This window comes from Egretta garzetta, unplaced genomic scaffold (genome assembly GCF_000687185.1).
Source record: "Egretta garzetta isolate BGI_Z169 unplaced genomic scaffold, ASM68718v1 scaffold167, whole genome shotgun sequence".
Taxonomy (NCBI): Eukaryota; Metazoa; Chordata; class Aves; order Pelecaniformes; family Ardeidae; genus Egretta; species Egretta garzetta.
Window position 1 is genome coordinate 505,218 of NW_009260186.1, and position 25,869 is coordinate 531,086.

The window sequence follows — 25,869 nt, forward strand, 5'->3', positions numbered from 1 at the left end:
AGCTATCTGAACAGGGGTAGTACACTGGTAGGCTGTTTTGGTCCAGAGACCTCATTTTATCACAGAAATTATGATTGATATTTCATTAATCCTATCAATATACCTAAACAGCAGAGGCATCTTGGCTTGCCAGTCTCATCACTGGCAAATATAAACAAAGGAATAGTTTCTGCTAGCAAAATCACTTGCATTTGTAGTTAGTTAACCCTGGTAATGATTTAATAACTTTAATAACTTGCTTTTTTGATCCTGTTTAAAAGCAGGGTTATTTGGGGAAGCACTATTCTATTCACGAAGTTGAAACAAACTTATTTTTTTTCTTCACCACATTCTGGATATCCAAGTTTGCCAGATTCAACCCAAACTAGTACCCCAATGCTAGTTTGACAGATTTATCAATTATTGTAGCAACTTGGTCAGCTTCAAACAGCAGATTCTCAGTTCACTAACACCAGAAAGACTACACCTCCTGAAAGGCTGGAGGTATCTTTTTCTTCAGGATCTTGCACAGTAGTTAACAGCATTAGTGTGGACCACAGGCACACAAACCGATGCCAGCTTGCTAGGAAAACTGCTCTAAATTCAATATTCACAAGCAGAAGAGCTTTTTGCACAGATTTACTCCATATTTAAGTCTTAAGTTTCATTCTTCTGAAGCATTTGTCACTAATCCCAATCAGAAGGAAGAAGAAACTTGCTCATAAATCAGAACCAAATCAAACCATTTTCCTGAGGAACTATCACTTGGCACCTACAAATGACACATTTGCACCAATACCAACACATCTTGTAGGCAAAATGGCCTAGAAAACTGCACACATGCACAAAAAAGAATGTCACATAGGCATAAAGCATTTACGTGAAGCATAATTTCAGGTTTTAAGCAGAAAGTATTACATGGTGCTTAAGTTCTGCAGAATCTGAATCTACAGTGCATGCACTCTAAATACAGCTCAGTGAAACCAAGGTGACTGGAATGATTTCATACCTACCCCAAAAGACCTGATAAAGCATCCCTAATTTCTGAGTCCTCCTCTGTACACACTTAAGAGGATTAGTCCTTAGAGCAAACATTAGGGTGTTAAAAAGACTTTATTCCCCTGTGTACAGGCATTTCACTCAGGGCAGACTAGAGTATGCCGGGAAAAGGCACTCAGTTTGCCATGTTGAAGCTACATCACTTCATACAGTGTATTTAGATTTATTAGACCTCAGAAATAAAACCACAAGCCTGGTCCTGTTAAACAAGTGATAATAAACTGCAGCAACTGCTTTTGATTTAGGGTGGGTGTTTTTCAGAAGTTCAAGAGCACCTGTCATAAGTCTGAATTCATACTCACTGTAGAGGAGTACTCTGGGAGGTGAGAAATTTTAATTACTTTCCACTATATGGAATTTTAACAAGTAAGCTTTAAAATAGATGTCCATCTATGTAATAAAATGGAAATTTCTAATAAAATTTGAGCCCCCCCTATATTGGGGTAAAATATCATTAGACAGAGAACACCTAGGATTTTATTCACTCTGGCAGACAGGAGATTTGTGTGAGTGAAGATACCAGTACTCTGCTTTCTGTGGAGAAAGTCCTAGTGGAGAAATAGGAAGTCAAATGGCATGTCTATTCCGCACAGTTGTTGTACTGCACTCCCTGGATCCTGGTGGTCTAAACAGACACATACAAGATTACATCTAAGCTCTATCTAGATATAAATGCAGGTTTCTTTCCATAGCATGTACCAGGCTTTACCCCAGTTCAGACAAAGACTGCCTCCATGGACCAGAACTACTGAGCACACAGCAGAACTTACCTGCCCCTTCAAAACACGGCAAGGGCTTTCCTACTAACTATCCTAAATAAGAATTTCAGTGTTTAGTCCCTTGAAGAATGTTGGCGCTACGTAAAGAAGCAGAAGAATCTTTCAAAAGGCACTGCTTCCCTTCTTAATATCCATTTTGCCTTTCTTCCCCTTCAGCTCAAGTATCTACATCTCCACATCTATAAGAAAAACATCCTGATTACAAACACTGACCATGTAAGCTTCCCCTACCTTTTACCTTCCCATCTTTATGTTTCATCCCAGTCAAAGATGACTTAAGTCAGAGTTCCAAAGAGGTGCCCACACAAGAGGTATGCAATCTTGAATTCGCTGAAGCTGTATGTCATGAAACTTTGAACAGCAGTAAAGCATTCCCTGCAAGTTACCCAGCATACTCTGTAAGGAAAAAACTGGTAGTGTAGAAAAAAAACTTAGACAAAGTCTTCCTAAAGTAGTGGAGGAAGGAATGAAAGAATACTTTCCTCTAGAAACAGAAGCAGTCTTAAAATTTCTAGTAGGAAGAAAAAGCCATTTCAAAGAAGTGAAAAAATGCTAATCTGATTTTCATAACATGAACCTTAAAATTTAAAAAGGGACCAAAAGAATGAAGTTCCACAGCCTATTGAATGTTGAATAAATGCTTCCAGGTAGCAATATTTTACCGCAGGATAATACTCAGCAGTAAAGAGGTGTTAAGAATTCATGGTGGTCAAAGATATTAACAAAACAGTCCCCACCCCTCCAGAATAGACTGTATAATTTAGTAGTGCAGATTTGACTAATTCAAGAATAACAACGGCTCAAACTTAAGAGTATGAGAAGAAAGTTTACAGTGAGTTCCTTTCATGGAGCATTTAAAGTTGCACTCCTACCTACAATAGGAAAGCTTCAAAGCCTGGCATCAAAGTCATCTTAAATATATTTCATTCCTTTTGCTATTATGCAGAGGAGGATCCTGCTATCCTGGAAATATGATTCATTTGTCACTTATTCTCAACATACTCCTTTTTTGTGATGGGCACCACATTTATTCCAAAAGAACCATTCCTACCTTAGAAAAGACCGCAGAACAGCAATCGTAGAGATTGTTAATACTGTTTTAAATGAAACAATTAAACTAGTTAAGGTATTAGTAGAATATCTTTTATAAGCACTTAGATTTATCAAGTATGAAAATTGGACTTACCTTAGGGAATTGTTTTACTGGAATCAAAACTTTCTGTCCCAACTTCATATTTTTATTGATGACTACATCAATATATTTTTCTTCTTCCTTTCCTTCCCCTTTTTGGAATTTTTCAATTTCTGTTAAAGGAAAAAAGTTAGTTATTTTCTCAGTTTAATACAAACTAAAAACTGAGACTCTTCAAAGGCAGTATATGCTAAAAACTTTAAAACTGATACTATATGGCATAATACATATGGCATAATGAGTAATTAGTACATATAATTAGTTACATAGGTCAATGGGGTAAGCCATGCTTTGCTTTTTCAGACTTTAATACTCATGTTTGTATCAGCACCTTGAATTAGCATTGCAGCCATTTTAAATGCTATCTTTTAGCTTAATACTTAGGCTACATTTTTTATGGCTCAAGGAAGAAACTATTCTTAGATACATATATTAATTTTTAAATTCAAAAAACTTAGTGTCGTTTAATTATTTTATCCCTCTATACTATAAACAAAGTATAGAGGTTTGACAGTGGTTGTCTACCATGCACTTATGAGCAAATGTCAAGTAAATCTTTCAAATTTTAGGAACATAGTTGAGGCACATAGATCACACCCAAAAGTCTGAGATCACCGCTATACCAATAACAGAACTGGGAATGAGATTCAGAAGTTCAAACCCAGGCTGCATAATTCTACTCATTTCAGAGCTACATACAACACTGATACTTGATTATAATTCTCTCCAACTATTGACTCTCCAGTGTGCTAATGAAAAAAATGCAGATTTCATTTCATTGGTGGGAAACATGAGCATAAAAGGGGATTAAAAATGAAGCACTGCCTGAAGTCTTTGCTGGACTTGAGTCCAGCATGCTGTGAGTTGCAGTGTTAAACATGTTAGCACAGGACATACCAAAATCCAACCCATTTCAGAAGTGTGACAAAAGTTCTTCTATGGACATCTAGAATTCATCCTCCCAAATCTTCAATATCTTGGGTTTTTTTGGTGGTGTGTTTTTTTTTTTTACACAACAACATACCCCTCTACTGTAATTAACCAGTGGAAATTAATGACGTTTATCAAACCCTTTAAGTTTCTTTAGTGGGAATGTGATCTTATGCCAATGGAAGACAGTAACAAAACTTTGAGCACAAAGAAACTGATCAAAAACATAGGAGAAAGCATCCTTTGGGTACACTTTAAAAGACAACTTAGTTTGAAAGTACTTCCAGTGAAAAACAGGAGTAGTAAACCAACACACTTCTTACTACTGAAAAAATCCATGCATCATTCGCAGCTTTGTTTAATGAATACCAGTCCATTCCCATTTACTGCAATAGAAATAAAGATGCTAACATCTTTCCCAACAACTGACACTCCAGTCTTCCACACAAGTTTTCACCTTACTAGCACAGAGAACGAAATAGATACATTGCTTTTATTCAAGTTAATGTTCAGTAACTGAAGAATTAAGACAAACTCCCCTAAGACTACCTGAAGGCTTTTGGAAAGCAAAGCCTTCCCCAGCTATACTTTTGAATCTTGGTAAGTCCCTAGGAAGTTTGATTCATATGGATTCTAGCAATGTAAACATTCTGGAGGAACCCTATCAAAGCAACCTTCCTGTCGTAGTATGATAAGAAAAACTTCCAAACCCCTTAGCCTACAGGCTGACAGCTACTGAAAAACATATTTTAACAACTGAATCCAGGTAAAAGTGATCCAGGTATCTCCTTCTCTAGAGATATTCAAAGCCCACCTGGATGATGTCCTTTGCAACCTGCTCTAGGTGAACCTGCTTTAGCAGGAGGGTTGGACTAGATGATCTCCCAAGGTCCCTTCCAACCCTTGCCATTCTGTGATTCTAAGAAATTCAGATGTTATTTCTAGATGCAGCTTTATGGACTAGAGAATTATGGGCAAATAGATGTAAAGTTACATTGAACTTCACTTCCAGATGAAAATAAGACTGACATTTTATCAGGCATGATGTTCCCACTCAGAAAGCAGGTGATGTATTTAAAAAGTCAAAGTTTCTGAATATCGTATTCGGACATAAGAGCCTAGAACTATCACAACACTCAAATACAAATAAACTACTTTTAATACCCCTGTTTCGTGACATAACAAGGACAGTGATGATAACACTTTGATTTCTCTTTGAAAACAAGACTAGATACTTAGAAGTTTGAGTTTTACTTAGAGGTTTGTAAGTTTTACAAGTGGAAAACAGAAACTTGGCATTGGTTTTTAATGCTGCAGTTGGTATACACTATTAACAGTATATACTCAAAGCTGATCAGAAGTATATTGCTCCTCAGCAGTATTTTATACCAAGAACTACCAAATATTAAAATTGTTAAAAATACATCCACTTTCTTACAGCTGAAACAAATGAAGTTACACAAAAATTTAATATGACTTCCCTTAGTATTGATTTTAAGTGTTAGGACTAGAATTCGTTCAGAAAAATAATCAGAAATGCACAGTTCAACTCCATTCAAGGATAAAAGTCACATTAATGCACCATGCTGCAGTATTTTGGAACAGATCAGTGCACCAGAGGTAGTTAGTTTGATTCAAGTTCTTTTGAAGTTTTCAATAACTATAATTACTGTTACAGTGAAGGATTTTTTTCTGAGGTAATCTAAACTTAGAAGTACATGCTAAATCAAATCCCACCACGTTTTTATGAACTAGTAACACTAAATTTGTTTTCTCCTGTTGTCATATACTGTTGTACAAAATTGCACTGCACAGTGCAATCCCTCTGCCCACTTGAAAATTACATTTCCTAAAAATTACATTTCCAGAAATAGCAAGGAATTTTAAATTAGAACCACAAGTTTATGAATGAACAGTGGTTTAAGGACCTTCTCAAACTGCCAAGAATTATTACACCTAAAGGTAAGTTTTGTTTCAGGAACAAACGTTTCAGATGTCTCAAATGGACTTGTCAAGGTTAAAAAATATTTGAAGAATTAAGAGCAGAGTTCTAACAATATCTCAGTAACATTCCTCCGATGAGCAAGCTGCATAAATTCCTTAAAAGATCAACATGGCTATTTGCATTTCTTAAGTATTTTAGCTTACATAAGAATTCTTTCTTTGAAGGACTTGACTGCAACAACTTGATTAATGCCAGATACACTTATAATTCTATAGTATTTAGATTTACTTAATAGAGAAGAATTTAAAAGGCCATAGAAAGAACATTCTTGCTCTAGTAATCACTCAACTTGAAGTGGCTGAAATAAATATTAAAAGAAATCCATTAGTTACTCTGAAGATCAGTTTTCCTACCCCAAATAGCTGCATACTTTTTATCAACCATTTTAACAACCACCATTTCTTTATTTATCATAATTTTCCCTGTTTAATCAACTTTCCATTTGCTAGAAGAAGCTACTGAAACCTATAAGGGGCTGCCAATAAACTCTCAGCAAAACAGATCAATTTTCTGCATTTGTTTTAAAATCAGATAACTTTGTTTTCTTCTAATAAACAGCCATAGTCCATTGCCATAGTGCTACAAAATAAGATAAAATATTTTTTTCCCCTATTATGGTCCAAAGTTAATCAAACTGAATTAAGACTCTGTATTCACCACTATCACAAGACTTTCATTTTGAATGAACAATGAATTACTGCAAAATTATTTTAGAATGGGACTGTATTTTATCTCAGATTTTTCTGGGTTTTGTCATTACTTCTAAGACAAATATGAAATACAGTTAAGCATTAGAATTCTACCCATATCTGGACAGCTCATTTGGTATCCATCACATATATATCAGACTTTAGATAATTAGGGAAAAATCACACCAGGTCACACAGGAAATCCAATCAGATTTTCAAGGTCAAATGGATAGGCAGATTTGCCTTTTCCTAATCCTTAGATTACATTCTGTACTGCTTAACTATATGAAGCTATGACATTTCCTAGTCACAAATAGTAAATAAACATGTGATTAAGCTTCCCATAATGCTAGAGATTTAAATCCCATGTTCTCAGACCAAGGATGAAGCTAATGCAATAGTCCAGGAATTTAACTGGATGAAGTTGTAACTGCATGGATTTTTTTTCTTTACATTTAATCATAGCAGAGATCTAAGCAATGATTACTCCTCAGTTAATTCACCAAATAATGTTGCTAGATACATCGGATAATGACAAACTAGAATTGTTCCACGCTAATCTGTAGGTAGAATTAATCTTCCTGTAGCAGGACTACAACCCAGGATTCCAGCTCCCCCTCCTAAACCAATATAAATACTTGAGTTTAATGCAGAACAAAGTGATGCTCTGTATTTGTCCGTAGTAACTCAATATAAACAATGTGAGATCAAATGTCAAACAAAGTAAACAGAAATGTTTACCACCTTTGTCCTTAATGCAATGTTTCCAAATCACAAGATCAGGAGAAACAAGAATGAGGTAAATTTGTCTGCAAATCCTTAAGAAACATTCTACTCTTTTTCCTTAGATTCAGAAGCCTTATCATGCACCCCACTAAATCCAAATAGTTTCATATGATTTTCAAATTACTGTGGCTTCAGAAAACAGGGGGTTGACAGAACTGCACTGCAGTTTCACTAGAAACTTTCCACATTTGCATTTTATGAAGATCTCCTTTGAGGAGAATCATAGAAACATTTAGGTTGGAAAAGACCTTTAAGATCATCAAATCCAAACGTTAACCTAACCCTAACATCCCACCACTAAACCATGTCCCTAAGCACCTCGTCTGCCTGGCTTTTAAACACCTCCAGGGATGGGGACTCAACCACTTCTATGGGCAGCTCATTCCAGTGCTTGACAATACGTTCCATGAAGAAATTTTTCCTAATATCTAACCTAAACCTGCCCTGGTGCAACTTGAGGCCATTTCCCTTCGTCCTATCACCCTTTACCAGGGAGAAGAGACCAACACCCACACCTCACTACAGTCTCCTGTCAGGTAGTTGTAGAAGGCGATCAGGTCTCCCCTCAGCCTCCTCTTCTCCAGGCTGAACAACCCCAGTTCCCTCAGCCGCTCCTCAGACTTGTGCTCCAGACCCCTCACCAGAGACAAGCTTCCAGAGAAAAAGGGGGGCTCCAAGTCAGTTGTAGCAAAATTTCAGAACAAAGCCAGTTTTTCCTTAAGGAAAAAAAGTCATGGACAATATTGGTTCAGTTTGTTCCAACTCTCTACAATCCTTCCAGCTCAGAGTATTGAGCAAGTACTTCTGAAACAGTCTTTGGGATTAAAACACTACTTTTATGCCATGCACAAAGTTCTCCAGTATTCTATACTGTTTCTTATTTGAAAATTTTCATTCTGGCAAAATCCATGCTTGTATCTCAGAAGGCACATCTTAAGCACACCTATTCCGAAAATACTGGCAGTTAGAACTTTTGCGATGAAGCCAAGTGATAGAAAGTCTGCTACGGCAGACATTGACTTAATGTCCACAGTCCTACCATGACTTGTTCTGCTAAATCCAAAGTGCAGTAACACAGGATGATGAGCCCAGCAATAGTTCCAATTTTGATGACAGCTTCATCTCATTACTGTCATAATAAAATGGTCTCAACTGTGCTCCAGATCATACATTTTACACCAGACTCCTTTATTTGCTCCCCCACTAATGGGGTAATTAAGAGTTATCTGAAACAATACCTCTCCAACAAATACTTTTCAGCCGAAAATAGTACTGTGCAATGAACTTGAACTATAGTCAACACACTAAGGCTTTAATACATTCCAAAAAACTTTCCAAAATAAACCTCACAGATTTCCCAAAACCAGCCTTTAAAAGGCCTACTCCTCACTCTCCCTGTCCCCTTGATCAGTATGAAGCTGGATGATTCTCCCAGTTTTTGTACTAAACTTAGTAAATTTAGCCTCCTACTTTGGGGTATCTCAAAGCATGTCTAGCATAGCCTAGTTAGCTTTAAAGCAGTTTCTCTGTGGACATATTCACAAGTGATGCAGAATTCCTCAGTTTGATTTGTATGTAGCATCCCAATCCCCCAGAAAAAAAAAATCACAATTAAGACAGCAGCAACTAAACATTATCTGATGTAAGTAAATGCCTGATGTAAGCAAATATCCCCTTTTTCCACCCACAAGATTTTTCCAAAGAAAATAATGATTAGCATAACTTCATGAAAAGGCAAATTAGAGAGCTAAAGTAATCAAGCAAATAAAACAAAAATAGCCTCAAAAAATTTCAAATAAGGGAGCTAAATACATGTGGAATGACTGCATCTAAATCCATTCTGAATAGATCCAAAAGACTCAAAAGAAAAATGCAATAAAGTTTTCAATGTTTAATGCAGTACTCTATTACTACATCCATCCCCATTCCTCTATGAACTTCAGAAAACTCCACCTACCCTCCTCAGACATTATTTTGATACTTTTTAAATCACAAATTTAGCCTTCACAGTAGGTCCTAATCCTGAACTGGCATAAGTAGTAATACATTAAGAGCATGAACTGTGCATAAGAAACACAGGAATTTGTTTCAACAAATGTACATTATTACAGTAGTTGAATTCAGAATAACTGTCTTTTATATGCCACCTTAATTTTGTAGAAGCAACTGACAATGAATCTAATTTGATTTTACAATAAAATGAGTGGTTCATGCTAGAATGTCTAAAACATTCAGCATACTCAATAATAATATCCCTGTTGAAGGACTTAAACCAATCTTTATTTAAATTGTGTTCACAGGCACTGTAAGTTCTATTTTATAGTCTAAGTAGTACTGTCTGCACTGATCTGAAAATACATTTCAGTCACCAATATTACAAATATTTTGAATAGGCCTTTTTATTTAAGCAATTCAAAACTAATTGAACACCTATTACCTTCACATCAAAAATGACTGCACTAAAATCTGTTCAGACTGATTAATATTAGCAATGAAGTAGAAAGTACCACAGTATAAACTGTCAAAAGTAACATCTAAGATATTAACAGATGTTCAGTCAGTCTTGCTCAGGAAAAAACCCAGGATGTAAACATAGGGTGGGTATATGGGACTGAAACCTACTCCCCTGAAAATTACTATTTATCTCATTGTGAAGAGAGCTTCTGAACTTGAACCAGAGTGCTAAAGCTTCCTATATGGTTTACCCAACATTGACAATTTTCTTTAAACAAGAAAGTTTGTACATTAGCACGGTCAGGAATCAACTAACTGCAAAAGTGTCGACTCATTTGCTCCATAATTTAAAAATAAATTCCAAAGGCAGCTTTCATCTATATATGTAGAAAAACAGTACCAAATGTCCTACAGTCAAATACGTCAAACTCAGATGCTGCATCCTATCAGGTTGAAAACATTTGCCTGTTCCTCCCTGCTTCAGGAAGGCCTAACCTTGCTGCCTAAATATTGGCAAAAGCATTGGCTTTTGTCCTGCTTTGAGGAGGAAACTGGACCTTCAGAAGTTTCTTAAAGCCTCAGGTATCCTATGATTCTTCCTATAAGGAGAAAGCGTCTAAAAAGGGACCCACGCTGTCTTATATTTACCTGTTGTCTACTGAGCAATAGCCTATAGAAAGAGGTTTCAGTTGAATATGAGGAAGAACTTCTTTACCTTGAGGGTGACAGAGCCCTGGCACAGGCTGCCTATGGGGGCTGTGGAGTCTCCTCCTCTGGAGATATTCAAAGCCCACCTGGACGATGTCCTGTGCAACCAGCTCTGGGTGACCCTGTTTTAGCTTTGGAGGGTTGGAGTAGATGGATCCCCTGAGGTCCCGTCCAACCCTTGCCATTCTGTGAAATACTTTTTGTGCTTCCATGACAGCACGAGTAGCCACCAAGCTCCAAAGGCAAAGGTCTGGAAGCCCTCTAAACTATTCAGATGGTATGGTAGGTACAAAATGGGAGTACTAAGTAAAGCAGTTCCCTCAAAAAGCTGCATGTGCAAACACGACAGTTGGCAGTATAGCTCTAAGGCTACTTTGGATGCAGATTTCAAATGTAAATACATGACTTTTTATTTCAGAAGGGGATCCAACACACAGATCATCTTATACTAATTGGAGCATAGGGCTTAGACAAAATGAAGTTAATATTTTGTATCAAGAGGCCTTACAAAAGCTGTTCCATCTTTTTCATTTGTATGTATGAACATTATCAGGTAGCCTTTACACAAGGTTTAACTCATCGTCTTGGCGAGTCATCAAGAAGGGTCTGTATCTTGTCTTCCTTATAATGTTCACGGCACTATTCAATAAAACTTTGTGATTCCTTTAATAACTTTCACAAGAAGGAAAAGCATAATTCAGATCTCATTTGAAAAATGGATACAACCCGCAGCTCTTAATATGCACATATCACATTTTAAACTACTGCCAAGTTGAAACACTACCCATGGCACATCCAGTTATTGAACCCTAAAGCAGACAGATGAGTGCTACTGAAGACATTTCAAGCTTTTCAGGGCACTGCCAAAGATAGTGCAGTCTGAAAATCCAGCAACAGATTCAAACAAAATACATTTAATACTGGAAGATGCCCTACTAAGGTATGTTTTGGTAGTATAGGTATCTTCCACCCCCATATTTTGTAGAATTCTTAGTTACACAAGTGTACAACTGTTTGCCTAGCATTAAGCAAAACTTACGTAGCCATCAGCAAGACACAGTAGCTTTATCTTCCCCTAACTCTCTAAAAGTCATTTTTAGCAACCCTAGATTTTGCCAGCACCTTCCATCCCAACTGACAGAAGGCCAGGGTACAGCCTCACACTCTGGCAACCCTTAATTCAGTGATGTATCATATTCTATTGATAAATCCTAATAAAAACAATTCATACCTGTAAGTCAAAATTTGAAATTATCACTAAACCAGACACTTCAGAAAACACCCACAAGTACTGAGAAAGCTGGCTGACATCATCAACAGGCCACTTTTGAAAGGTCATGGTCATCAGGGAATGTTCTTGATAAATGAAGCAAAGCAAGTATCAAGACCTTCCTTCAAGACCAAGGATCTGGGCAAGAACAGGATGAACAGGACTGACCTTCACCCCTTGGAAGGTGATGCACTTAACAGCCCTGGAAAACCACTTCCAAGCATATGAAGGACAAGGTGATTGTGAGTAGTCTGCATGGATTTATCACAGGGAAGCCCCAAACTAAGAGCTTTCATCAACATGAGTAACTCCAGAGACAAGACAAAAAACTGATGTTGTCCATTTCATCTGTAGGACTTTTGATACTGTCTTCCATACCATCCTCATGTAAATCAATGAGGTTCAGACTAGAGAAATGGACAGCAAGGTAGACTGAAAACTGACCTGCCTGGCCCAAAGGGTTGCAATTAGTGGCATCGCAACCAGTCCAACTGGGGGCCAGACACTAGTGGTGTGCTCCAAGGGTCAATACTATTTAACATTTTCATCAGTGACCCAGATGATGGGACAGAGTGCAGCTTCAGCAAGTTTGCAGATAACAGGCAACTGGGAGAGGCAGTTCAAACAGAGGGTTGCAATGACACTCGGAAATACCTTGACAAGCTAGAGAAATGGGCAGACAGGGACCTCATTTAATTCAAAGGGAAGTACAAAGTCCTGTACCTGTGGAGGAATAACCCCATGCACCACAACAGGCTGGCAACCAAACAGCTAGAAAGCAGCTTTGAAGAAAAGGTTCTGGGAGTCCTAACAAGCTGAACACTTCCCAGGAATGCATGCTTGCAAAGGCCACCACCATCCTGGGCTGCACAAGCACTTGAAAGGTGGTGATCTTTCCTCTCTGCTCACTGGTGTAAGTTTTAGCAAGCTACTTGTTTGATTTCTGCTGATTTGAAGACGATTTCTGAAAGTATGTTTTTTCAAAGGAAAGATTTGTTCCATCTTTGGTGTTTTTAAGGAATACTAGTTCTAGTGAATTCTGTCTCCACCCCAAGGTTTATTTCTCATGAAGTACTGTAGCCCAGAAAGCCATGACTTGTTTCCTGAAAGCATGCTAGAAATTCACATTGCATCATAGGATGACATGTGCTCAAACAGTCCAGAGAAACAGATTTGGACAGATCTGGGGTACGCAGCCCATTGTTTCCCCGCTCCATAACCCCACCATTACTCTGATCTGCATGGCTGGAAGCGTACACATCCTTCCAAAGTTACACATCTCTTCCCACTGCTTCCCAGAATAACATCCTGTCTAAACCACATTTCTGTCCAATAAAAATTTTTTGTTTGTATTTCAGTGTTAGGGAAAGGAACAGAGATGAGGCTATCACAAATACCTGTAATGCATCTAAATTCTTACATTGAATTCAGTAAAACCCAGATTTAGCACCACACTGTTAGGACTTGGAAAACTCATAGCCACTGGACCCAACATAACCATTACCAACAAATGTAAACTCTTTTTTACTACATAAATTGAGGAAAACATCTATAAATTCTGATATGCTACACTGGTCAAGTGAATGCTACCACTACTTTGGTGCCTGTAAAAGATTAGCTATTGAAAACAGTATATGCTGGATAAACCTTCATGCATACCTGTGTTGACTTGACCTACTGTTCAGGAATTTCTCAGCTGGTTGATTCTAACACAAGTTTCCTGGTCCTTTGATGTAAGTTGCTCTGAGATTCCCAAGACTTCATGGCTGCAACAGTTTACTAAAGCACAACATGTGTGAAAAGGTGAACTTGTACAGAAAGAACATGAAATCACACATGAATGTGAAGGGACATAATATTGTGGATGGGTTTTATTTTAATCCATAAAACAAAAATATAGCTCCAGAACTTGAAAAAAGCTTTCAGAATACTTATGGAAAAGGTAACAGCCCAAAGATCCTAAAGCATTTGTATGTTCTGGTCCACAGGTAGAATCATAGAAACATAGAATCATTTAGGTTGGAAAAGACCTTTAAGATCATCAAGTCCAACTGTTAACCTAACACTGCCATCCCACCACTAAACCGTGTCCCTAAGCACCACATCTACCCATCTTTTAAATACCTCCAGGGATGGGGACTCAACCACTTTCCTGGGCAGTCAATGTTAGACAACCCCTCCTCTGAAGAGATTTTTCCTGACATTAAATCTAAACCTTCCTTGGTGCAACTTGAGGCCATTTCCCTTCGCCCTATCACCTGTTAACGGGGGGGGGGGACACTGACCCCCATCTCACTACACCCTCCTTTCAGGCAGTTGTAGAGGGCAATAAGGTCTCCCCTCAGCCTCCTCTTCTCCAGGATGAACAACCCCAGCTCCCTCAACTGCTCCCCATCAGCCTTATGCTCTAGACCCCTCACAAGATTTGTGGCTTTCCTCTGGACACGTTTCAGTAACGCAACATCTTTCTTGTAGTGAGGGGCACAAAACTGAACACAGTATTCAAGGTGTGGCATCACCAGTACCAAGTACAGGGTCATGATCACTTCCCTGCTCCTGCTGGCCACACCATTCCTGATACAAGCCAGGATGCCATTGGCCTTCTGGGCCACCTGGCCACACTGCTGGCTCATATTCAGCCAGCTGTCAACCAGTACCCCCAGGTCTTTTTCCACCAGGCAGCTTTCCAGCCACTCTTCCCCAAGCCTGTAGCACTGCATGGGGTTGTTGTGACCCAAGTGCAGGACCCGGCACTTGGCCTTGTTGAACCTGATGTATGAAACAAACCTATGGAGGTTAGTTGGTGCCTGTAGAAGAAAGAGGACTAATTCCCACACACCACTATTAATTTAACACATCTCTAATCCTTCAGAAGGCCATGACTGCCACTGCCAGCAGACAAGAGGCAAAACACTACTTTTGATACAATTATTGTAGGCAGTACTTTTATTGTCATCCATTACAGTCCTTGGCTGCAGTAACACAGCTTGGCAGGAAAAGCCTACAAAGGCAGCTTGTACATCTACTGCCCTATGGGAAAGTATAGCTTAAAAGAATTCACGTGGAAATTTTCATACATGAACTTCAACATAAACTGGATGTTAAAAACTCTTAGCATCCAAGTTAAAAACTAACTAGCAGAGGGATAACATTAACTACAACCCCTTCCACATGCTCAACAGCAGGAGAATCCAAAAATGTATGAAGATACATATTACATGGAATTAAGCAGATTGCTACCACATTCAATTGCTTCCAAATATTATTCTATTAAACTAATTCTCACAAAATCAGGTTAATCACTTCACAGAATTTTAGACCAAGATCAGACCTCCCCAGAAGTGTGATACACATTGAAAGTTCAGTTCATGGACTCATTCCAGCTGCAGCTCACAAGGGAAAGAACCAACATATCTGCCAACGGACCAGTTTCTCTAGGAAAGAAGTGAGATCCAAGTCTGCAATAAGCCTATTCTCTGTAGGACCATGCGCTTGTCCAGGTAGCACCTTCACAGAGGAAAGCAATCTTCCAACTTTTGTGGCATCTGCCAGAGAACGTTTTTTTCTTAAACTAGTATTTCTAGCATTCACCTAATAGAACATTATGTAATATTCCAGATTTAAGAAAGTGAAACACCTTCATAATTTATACCTGCATAAATCTCTGAAATAACTACCAACTTATGCAGTACGATTTTGCTGAAACATACCTTGTGAAGAAAATTAAAATATACTACAGTTTTAGTAGCATTTGTGATATGGTTCTACTTGGCACAGGAAACAGCTCTGAATTGTATTTTTATCTAACAAAAGCATCTTCACATTTAGCTTAAGTAAAACTAAACAGTTCCTTCCAAATAAGTCATATTTCAGGTTAGTAAAATCTGTTCATAAAAAAGCATCTTCAGTAAAAAGTATTTTTAAAAACCCAAGGTCAAGTTTTTCTGACATGGTTATGTTACAGCTGTAAGAAGAATACCTGCATGATGTTCTGTACAACTACTCAGTCAAGATATTGCAAATTCAGTTTTACAAATTTGTTTTCAAGACAGTTTAAAATCAAGTGCTTAGGTAGAAGTGGAAAACATGATGTCTGTTTTACTGGAATTTCAGAAGCTACATTAGCTTGTGTAGTTATGTGATGAGTTTCAGAAGTTTTACTGGTTTAGTTTTAATCCAGATAATTTCAAAATCCCAGCTTTCACTGAACACTACAACTTTTTTCCCCAGTGAAGATTGTGCGCATTATGAATTTTCTTGTAGTAGTAATTCCTGTATTTAGTGGTTTAAATAGCAGATTTCAGTACATTTCTGCAGATTTTGCACACAATCAACTACTAGGAAGTGTCACATGCACAAGACAGCTGACATCTGTAAGTGCAGCAGAACAATTCATAGTCACACCTTCACTCAAGCAGAGATACAAAAACCAAAACTGAACTGGTCACATTGAGATATGAGTAGAACTGGAAAAATGCAGAAGCTGCCACTTAACCAGACACCAGCCCTGCCAGTCCCCCACCTGCCTTCATAATCCCATATATTCAAGTTTCTGCTCCTTCAACACTTCTGTCTGCCAAGAAACGGTAGGAAAAGTGCAATTGCCAAGAACCTGAGGTGTCATTACTTCTTGATTCAGTCATGTTTCTATATAGGCAAGGAAATTTTGATGCACCAGGTTCTGAAAGTATTGCATCAAGTTACCTTCTGGATGTTGCAGAAGACAAAGGAGATGCATTTAAAAATTGCAGCTGCCTAAGAAATTCAGGGTCTGGGTGCCCAAAGGACGAAGGACAGCTGAGACAGCAATAACCACTTAATACAGTAGGTTGTTCTAACACACCTGGCTACTAGAGAGAAGCAAAGCATAAAAGTGCATTTAGGAAGAACAAAAGACCAAAACAGTCATCATTGGTACTTTTGGTCCCATGAGTAAGTCTTCCTAAAGAATAGTTTGTGCATATTAAGTTTCAGATCTCACTTCCCCTTTTGATTTTAGAGGAAGTGCAGGAATGACATACCTAGTCACGAACAGAGTAACCACCTAAAATGCTGGACTGTGCTACTTCACATAAACCCAAGAAATAAAGGTGCTTAACTGAACTGAAAAAGACCTGACTATCCACTAATAATAAATCTGGAAAGTACATTTAACAAGGGAGAAGTTAAACTCTTCAAGCCATCAGGAGAAATACAGGCACAAATACCTCTACCAAATTTGGCACGAGGGTTTAAAGACTCAATTGTCAGTGTTCCACGGAGCAGGAAAATACCAGAAGTGTTAGAATGAATCTTTACAGAATATAAAATGGAACTACATTCCCAGGATTGCTCTTTTAGTACCCCTTTCTGCAGCAACACACAACTAATTTAACAGGTTACTGTTCCAATTCACTACAGCTGTATCTTAAAAATATGAAGATGGCACTAAATTATCAGAAAGAGCTGGGAATGAGGAAAAGCTTTTTCCCCATTAAATTCATACCGCTTTTACTTTACCCTTGCATAGTAACTATCTATTGGCAGTACCTCTTGACAAGAAGCAAGGGATTAACTATGTAGCTGTCCAGGAGCATCTATTCTCTTTAATCTATTTTTCTGAAGGGGCCATCTGCTCTTATTTCTGCGTTTCGTGGCCTAGCTTGAAATTGCATTCACTACTCTGTCAGTATTTCAATTAGTTACATGTAAAAATTTCTCCCATGTCAGGATAGCTATCTTGAGGATGAAATACTGTAAGGTAAAGAGGGGTTATTACTAAAAGCTGATTGACTATAATTGATACAGCTCAAATAGCTCATTAGTCATCAGTAAAATGAAGGGAAAATAATGCTCCAACATTTGTTTTATTACAACACAGCTTGACATCCATTACTGACAAGTATGCACAGCCATGTTTTAAGGAGCCAAATCTGAATAAATGGACCACATTTGCTTTCTGTATTCTCTGCACTCAGCTCTTCTCAGATGACTCTGCAGAAAAGCTTCAGATCTTTGCTTTGATAACAGCACCAAAACCTTCCAAACGAGGTGCCCAAAAATACCTCATACAAATGCTGACAAGGCATACATACATGATTAGCACCATTTGCAGACTTATGAATAATGAACAGTTACCGTAAAAAATTTACTCACTGAAAACTACAGATGTGAGGTCTAGCCAGGTATTACTCCAATACAATACTATCAAGTTAAGCAAAGGATTCTGAAAGGACTGTACAGAATGAAACCTATAGTTTTACATCCTATTTTATCTAAGTGGGAAAGAAAAGTACTTCTGATTTAATTTTTTCTATCCATTTCACTCTTCCCCCCAGTAGAAAGACCAAGCAGGAGGCTACTCAGCAAATGGAATACTACAGTTAATGCCTAGAGCAGCTAACTTATACAAGCCATCGTAACAGGCAGCCTTCCAGCCTAGACAACCAGCCACTGAAACTTTGGCCACTGCTCTGAGCACATGGACAAAAATAAGGGACCAGTGCCTTGAGGACCTACAAGCTACTGAGGAGCAGAAAATACACTATGTTAGCATAATGCACAGAATACCACTGAAGTCTAAAGAAACTGATTTATTGGTTAAGAAGGAAAATCCCATTCATTTTCTTCTATCAGGGCATTAATTTAAAAAGGATAATTTGTGTAGAGTTCTTCACAGAGCCGATCTCACAGCCAACTACTTGCCACTTATATGATAATGAAACCCACATCAGCATTTTTAATTAACCTTATATTAAACTATGAACTATTCCTTACTGTTCCAAACAAGGACTATTATTTCAGGGGATTTGTAAAGTCTATAAGCGCATCTATGAACAATTTATAAGTAACATTATGGTAGTTCCCCTGCGCCCTCCACTTAATCAGCTGATAACAAGATCTTCTATGAGCTTAGAGTTTAAAAGTCTGGCAAAGTATTTTTTTTAAAACTTCACTCAACACTTATCAAATTGGACTGACAGCAGTCTTGCTAGTTAAAGCATACAGACAGAACCGCATGGGCTAAAGCTATTTCAGGTCCAATGCATCTCAATTGTATTTGGAAACCCTGTGCCCAAAGACAAGGTAGATCTATTACAGCTGTAGCATTCAGTCTATATTCGAGCCTAAGTGTCTTTGTTTCAGCTGGGATAGAGTTCATTTTCTTCCTAGTAGCTGGCAGAGTGCTGTGGTTTGGATTTAGGATAAGAATGTTGGTAACTCACTGATGGTGTAGTTGTTGCTGAGCAGGGCTTACACCAGTCAAGGACTTTTCAGCTTCCCACGCTCTGCCGGGGACAGAAGCAGCTGAGAGGGGGCACAGCCAGGACCGCTGACCCCAACTGGCCAAAGGGGCATTCCATACCATTAACATCATGCTCAGTAGGTGAACTGGGGGGAGTTGGCCAGGGTCGGGGGGAGCCAGCAATCACTGCTTAGGGACTGGCTGGGCATCAGTTGGAAGGCAGTGAGCAATTGCTTTGTGCATCACTTGTTTTACACATTCTTTTATCACTCTTTTCTCTTCCTCTGATGTGCTATAAACTGTCTCTCTCTCTCAACCCACAGGTTTTACTTTTTTCTGATTCTCTCCCCCATCCCACCCAGGGGACAGGGGAGGATGAACGAGCAGTGTTTAGCTGCCCACTGGGGTTAAATGACAATAGGTATCCTACAGGAAAAACCATTGTGGAACATTTCTTTTTCCAAAGTGTGCTCATATCAATACTTCATAATTGTCCAAGAGCCCCAAATTCACAGAAAAAATAAGGCTGCAAGAAATCTTAAAAGGTCATTAATTCCCTCACAAGCATTTTCTGTGGCTACGCTTACGCCATTCCCGACACTTGTTTCATATTATGTGAAAAGGCTTCTGTGAAGAATACAAGTGTCTGCAGAAAAAGTGTCTGAAGAACAGATGCAGTAAGTTTTAAAGACATGATAAATCTTCCGTTGTATGCTTTCATATACTATGCCAATAAAAACCTAATCATTTTTCCAGACCATGAATGCATGGTGTAATGAAAAGGTCAAGGGTATATCATAAGTGAAAAGAATATTTAAGACCAACCTGGTGTTATGCAAGGCAAAGTGGACCACGGTAGTCCTTTCCAGTCTTAAGCTCTACAGCTAAGGTGCCACATTTCACCTTGCAGACTGTCTACACAGGATATCATTAGCATCATTCTAGAAAAGCAGCAAGAGTTAACTAGAGCTACAGGTATCACTGCAACCTGCCTGCTGTGAAGCAGAGTGACAATGAGCTCCTCCACATACAGCCAGGATTTAAATGGAGAAACCAAGTCAAATCATTAGTAAAAAAGCTATCACTTTGAGAAACTCTTCCACCCACTGTAAGTTTTGGGGAACCCCTGTAAGGAAGGCAAAAGAACTCTGCTGTGACACATCCTTTTTCCTTGAAATTAGGGCTTCTTGATTCTAAAAAAGGCAGACGAAGTGGTCACAAAACAGTCAGGTAACTCACAAAGTGACAAACCACTCTAGGTTTCTGAACTTCCATGACTGTACAAATGGACCAAGAACATTGCACTCAAAGTGCATGAAGGCAAGTCTTGAATAGAAAAATCTGTTTTCCTTCAAACTCAGGGAGAAGTATGGGGTGCAGTTAAACATAACAAAAAGTCATGAAAGAACCAAATGGACACGATGGACCTTAGTGCTTTCACTTTTGCAAAAGTGAAATCTACCATTTATCATGACTTTGGAGGTGGGCAAAAGAGAAAAAGGCAATTTTTTTTTTACTTCATTGGTTTACCCCAGAGAGCTGTATCACTCAAATCTGCATACAAGGGAGCACATCATTTCTGCTTGGTGGCAGGAGAAAGATGACATGAAAAAGATCAGATCCTTGGTATCTGAGGGTTAAGGAGCTCAGGAAGCAGAATCCGGGCTGCTGACCAGAAATGCATCAGGATCAGTGCTTCATCACCACCTCTGGTTGACCACCTCTAGTTAGCGAGGACCCAGATCAGAAGGAGCCAGGAATGAAAACTTCTGTCCATTATCAGTTAACAGAAAAGGAAGGAAAAAAATGTCTGCATTAAAAGCAGTCCTTTCATTTCTACATCTTTCAAAAACATCTTTATTATCCCGAAGCAGCAGGAAAAAGCAGCTGAAAATGTCTAAAACTTTTTGCTTTCAAACACATCTGCTTCCAGAGTACTGTCAGTGGATAATCAGAGGCAGAGAGACTGCAGATGCATTTACTCTCTGAGCATTCAGTAAACACAGCAGTATTCAGTGTCAGAGCAACAGCAGCAGTTTTGACTTCTTCCTAGATTCTTTCTTGTCCATGAAAAGGTATCTTCCCCTACTGACTATTCCTTTCGTACAGCCCAAATGGATTAATAAAATTGAAGAAAAATCAGTAAATCCTCAAAGGATTTTGCAGCTTCAGATTTTCACTGTCACTACATTACACCAGGATCAGCACAGCAGCAGTTGTTACAACAAATTCTTTTGGATTAAGTGCAAGAACAATAGGTTTACTGAAATGATTTCTAATCTTTTAGGTTTCCAATTATTTTGTCAAGAAATTCTTCCTAGAAAATAAAGACCTATAAAAAACCCACCTATATAGGCCAAAAAAGTGAAAGATTTACCAACTACAAGAATTAAACTGACATTTGTTTGCTGTCTTGCAACTTTGTTCCCGTTGAGCTGCTGGCTGAAGCCAAAAGCCCGATAAACACATCAAAATAAGAAATGGAAGGCAGCCAGCAAAACAGCAACTGGAAATGGAGAATAGGAAGGAAGGAAAGCCATTTAACTTCCAGTTCCTTATTAATTTTACCTTGACAATAAAGTAAAAGGATAAAAAAAACAGCACAAAAGAACAATAAGTGATAAATACAACAAAGTTGAATTCAAGCAAAGTAATATTTTAAGACAGGATAAATGCAGAAAGAATGCACTGCTCAGCTGTTGAGACACTCAAAAATACAGCTTCCTCAGCTTAAAAATGTTTCTTCATCCCACTTCTCCAGTTACTACTCTTTAATTTGCTCTTTGACATAAATAGCCAGCCTACACCTACTGTGTACCCCAAGTCATTGACAGTTGAGTGAAGAGCCTAACAATTTAGTCGAGACCAAATGTCCAGAAATATATCTCATTTTGAATCAAATATGTCAAGAGATGCAAAACCTACCAGTTCTTACATTTGATTTAAAAGTTAATCATCCATTGCTAAGGCATTGTGCTTTATTTTTTTCATTTGCACTTTTTTGGCCAGGCATTTCATCACCAGTTTAAAGGGCCTCTTAGCATCTTTTTTTACCTCTGTGAAGGTAGTAAGGCACTCAAACCACAGGTTAATGACCACTTTCACAAACCAGACTAGCAAGAGGCCTACAGATCTCAAACTTGCAAAGCATTCTATTTTTTCCATGATCTTCTCAAAGATTAAGATACAGAGTTCTGTACCTAGAATGTCACAGGAAAATGAAAATCCCTAGTCCATATGCCCTTATGGCCTTAAGCTAAGGCCATAAAGATACTAATTTTCCAGCTAGTGTTATACTCATTAGTCACACTTAGCTAGCAATATCTACCACCCCTACCGTGCAGCTCCCACTGCACAGGTGAGACTTGCTGGTATAGTTGGCAGGATGGCAAGAATGGTCACCAATTATTTACAGAGGCATGGAGCAAACCAGAGTCCCAACTTCTCAGAAGAACAAGCTCATGGCAACTGGCATAATTGGGAAGCCATTGAAGAACTGCAAATGAGGAATGCATTAGCCCTAGACTAATTCCCAGAGCTGAGATTCAAGGTCAGCCTGCTGGCATTATCATGAATCTGATTCCAGCATTCCAGAAACAACATAAGGGTGAAAGGAAAGAACATATTTCAATTTCTCTGGCACAGGTCCCCAGAAAGGGAAACAACCCCTTCCTCCCCTTTAGGGAGGGAATTGCAGGATATGAAGTAGAAAAAAAAAAAAGCAGTGTCCAGAAGGCAACTTGGCCTGCCTGTCCAGAGAGCAGACACTTATCAGTGGGTAAGTGATGGTGGCCCATACATTTTAATTCCAGTAGGTCCTCAAGGGCAGTTGGTAAAGTTTTTAATAGATATGAGGGCACAAATTTCACTATTAACACAACAAGATGCTGAGAAGCTGGGCGTGCGATCTGGACAGCAAAGAGTTAAGGTGACCAGTGTGAACAGAGGGAGCACTGGGTGCCAAATAGCCAGAGCCAAGTTACAGCTCCCAGGTGAGAAGTGTATGGCCACTACCCAAATACTCTACTCACTTTGCAGATAAAGATAATCACAAAAATATTTTAGGTTTTGATGTCTTAAACGGACAAACCTGGTGCCTGCCAAATGGCAGCATGTGGGCCTTCAGCTCTGACATCGACCCCAACCCCAGCAGAAATCTGGGGGCTCCAAGCACGCAGTCCCTGCCCTCCCCCAGACAAAAAAAGTCACTGACCTACCACAATATCCCATTTCTGCTGCGGCATGAAATGGAATTTCTGAAGTCATGGCTGATTTTGAGAAACAGATTATCTCCAGAATGCGCTCACCATATAACTCACCAGTCTGGCCACTTCAGAAGCCAGAAGGGAGGTGATGTTTAACAATTGATTATCAGCACCCGAACACTGGTACAGCCTCACTAACCACTGCTGTGCCACACACTGCAACCAGCTGCACACCCCTGGGTGGCAGCGCTAGGTGTAAGAGATGTTCCTCCTTTAAGAGGGAGGATAGAGAAGTTTGCTTTCACTTGGGAGGGACTACAATACTCCTGTAACAGGCTCCCACAAGGGTCTGCATATATATAAACATCTGTATATATATAAATATTCACCCAGGATTGCTCACACTGTACTTGCTGAACTTTTACAGTCTCACTCCCCCAAGAAGTGAAGCCATAGATGATATCCTGACTGGAGGAACTTCCCCTGGGAAGGTGGGGGAAGCAGCAGCAGCATGGCAAGCAGTAAATAAGGCAGGAATTGAGATTCCACCCAGAAAGTGTCAGGGACCAAGTAAAGAAATAAAATTTGTAGGTACTTGGTGGATATCAGGCAGTGCAGTGATTCCTCCAGACACCTTAAAAAAAGATCAAAGACCTGCAAATATCCCGATCGAGGAAGGAGTTACAGAAATTAATGGGAACTTTAGGATACTGGAGGAAGCACATACCTGGATTTTCTATCGTTTCCCTGCCCATTATACTCACTCTTACAGAAGGAGCAAAAATTATACATGTAGACTCTTATGCTGTGTGGGTCAGTGCCACAGAGTGGATCTGTCAATGGGAAATCTTGAATTGGGAAGTAAACAGATCCCCAGTGTGAAGAAACAGATTGCCAATTATTACTAGATATAGCCAGGAAAACCTTTCAAGATAGGATGGGTAAAAGCTCATGTTAAGGATAATCACCCAGCCACAAACTGGAAACAAAAGATACACGAGCTAACTAAAATTAGGAAAATCACCATAAATTCTGAGTGGTATTGACCGAGAGAATTGTTACATCAAAACCTAGGCCACACAGGCAAAGAAACACTTTGCTGCACAGAGTAAAGGCTGGCCTATAGACAGAAAAACTTGTGAAACTGTTCTTACAGAATGTCCCCAGTGTAGACTGAAATTACAAGCAGATCATCCTGCTAAAGCACCACGTTTACAGATCAATGAAGGGAAAACTTTATGGTCTACGTGGCAAATTGATTATATCTGACCATTCAAACGCTCTGCAGGATACCAATACACCCTCACATGAGTGGAAGTAGTCTTTAGCTTGCTTATGGCAACTAAATGTCAGAAAGCCAATGGGTAAAATACAGTGCAAGGGCTACCATTTTGGTTCTCAAATCTACTTACTCCTGATGTTATCCAAAATGATAATGGCTCACACCTTTTGTGTAAGGAAGTACAAAATTGCGCAAAATAAGAGGGAATTAAATGGATATTCCACACCACATGCTACCCTCAATCAAATGGGATGGTAGACAGAGCTACTGGCTTATTGAAAAGGAATCTCAACCCACAAGAAGCAAAATGGAATACAAGACTTCCTGAAGTACTCAATTTAATAATCAATAGAGGCCTACTGGAAGCCCTGTAAGCCAGGCATTCTTTGTAAAAACTGATCTTAGTACTCCACTTACTGGAAAAAGAGAATATCCAACAGCATCAGAGCCAGAACAGCCTGTGATGGTCAATCTACCATCCACTGGTACTGTGCCAATGACATCATGGCCCACTTGCCTGGGAAGGTACCAATAGTGATGTAAAATGCAGAATTCACACACAATGGATTTTTTCCCTTCTCTTTAACAGGGTAACCTGTTTGGCTCTCCCCACCACAATAAGTCTCTCTTTTCTCTTACAGCACCCCGCAGGATGACAAATGGTAATGCTGTGTTCATGTTACTGTTCCAAATCCTAACAATGCTGCTTAAACCCATTGTGGTCTTCTCTATTAACACTGGGAACTAACCAATGGCTTTTATCTGATACATTACCTCAGTGGGAAAAATTACTAAAAGAGACCACCAACTGATTGTGGATGCACTTGGTGCAGCCCCAAATAATGTTTCTCTAGCTGTTAGCTATATCCAAGCTCAACTGTGGATGCAATCTATGGTAGCAGCAATTATACGAGAAGGTGAAGAGGGCACCTTACCCACTGAAATTCAAGAGGTGATTTGGGATAATGCAACTAAATTTGAGAAAGAATCCAATCCTGGTGGTATTGAGTAAATTTCATTTATGACCCCATCAACAATAAGGCCACATCTTTTGTCTTAACCATACACAATGCTTCAGTATATACCATACACCCAATCACTGCGTTAGGATTAAATCACAGTGGAACTATATCCAGTAGAACATACAAGTGTGGGCCCAATGAAACAGAAACAAACGGCAAACCATTGATGTTAAAGTATGCATTGTATGGGAACAACAAGGATTTGTGAGTGTAACACCAAAGCCCAAGACATTTGTCTTGACACTGAACAAAATGTTTGTCATTTTGAAATAAAAAACGAACCC

At 39.0% G+C, this 25,869-nt stretch overlaps 1 protein-coding gene across 1 annotated transcript in view; it reads right to left on the reverse strand.

Moving 5' to 3' along the window:
- KHDRBS3 (KH RNA binding domain containing, signal transduction associated 3) overlaps positions 1–3,114 on the reverse strand; it is a gene marked incomplete at its 5' end in the record, with an annotated part of 63,034 nt that extends 59,920 nt beyond the window's left edge. Inside the window, one exon of the mRNA XM_035897498.1 lies at positions 3,004–3,114. Within this exon, the coding sequence (XP_035753391.1) occupies positions 3,004–3,114 (111 nt within the window). The remainder of the gene's footprint in view (positions 1–3,003) is intronic.
- Positions 3,115–25,869: the final 22,755 nt, after the last annotated feature.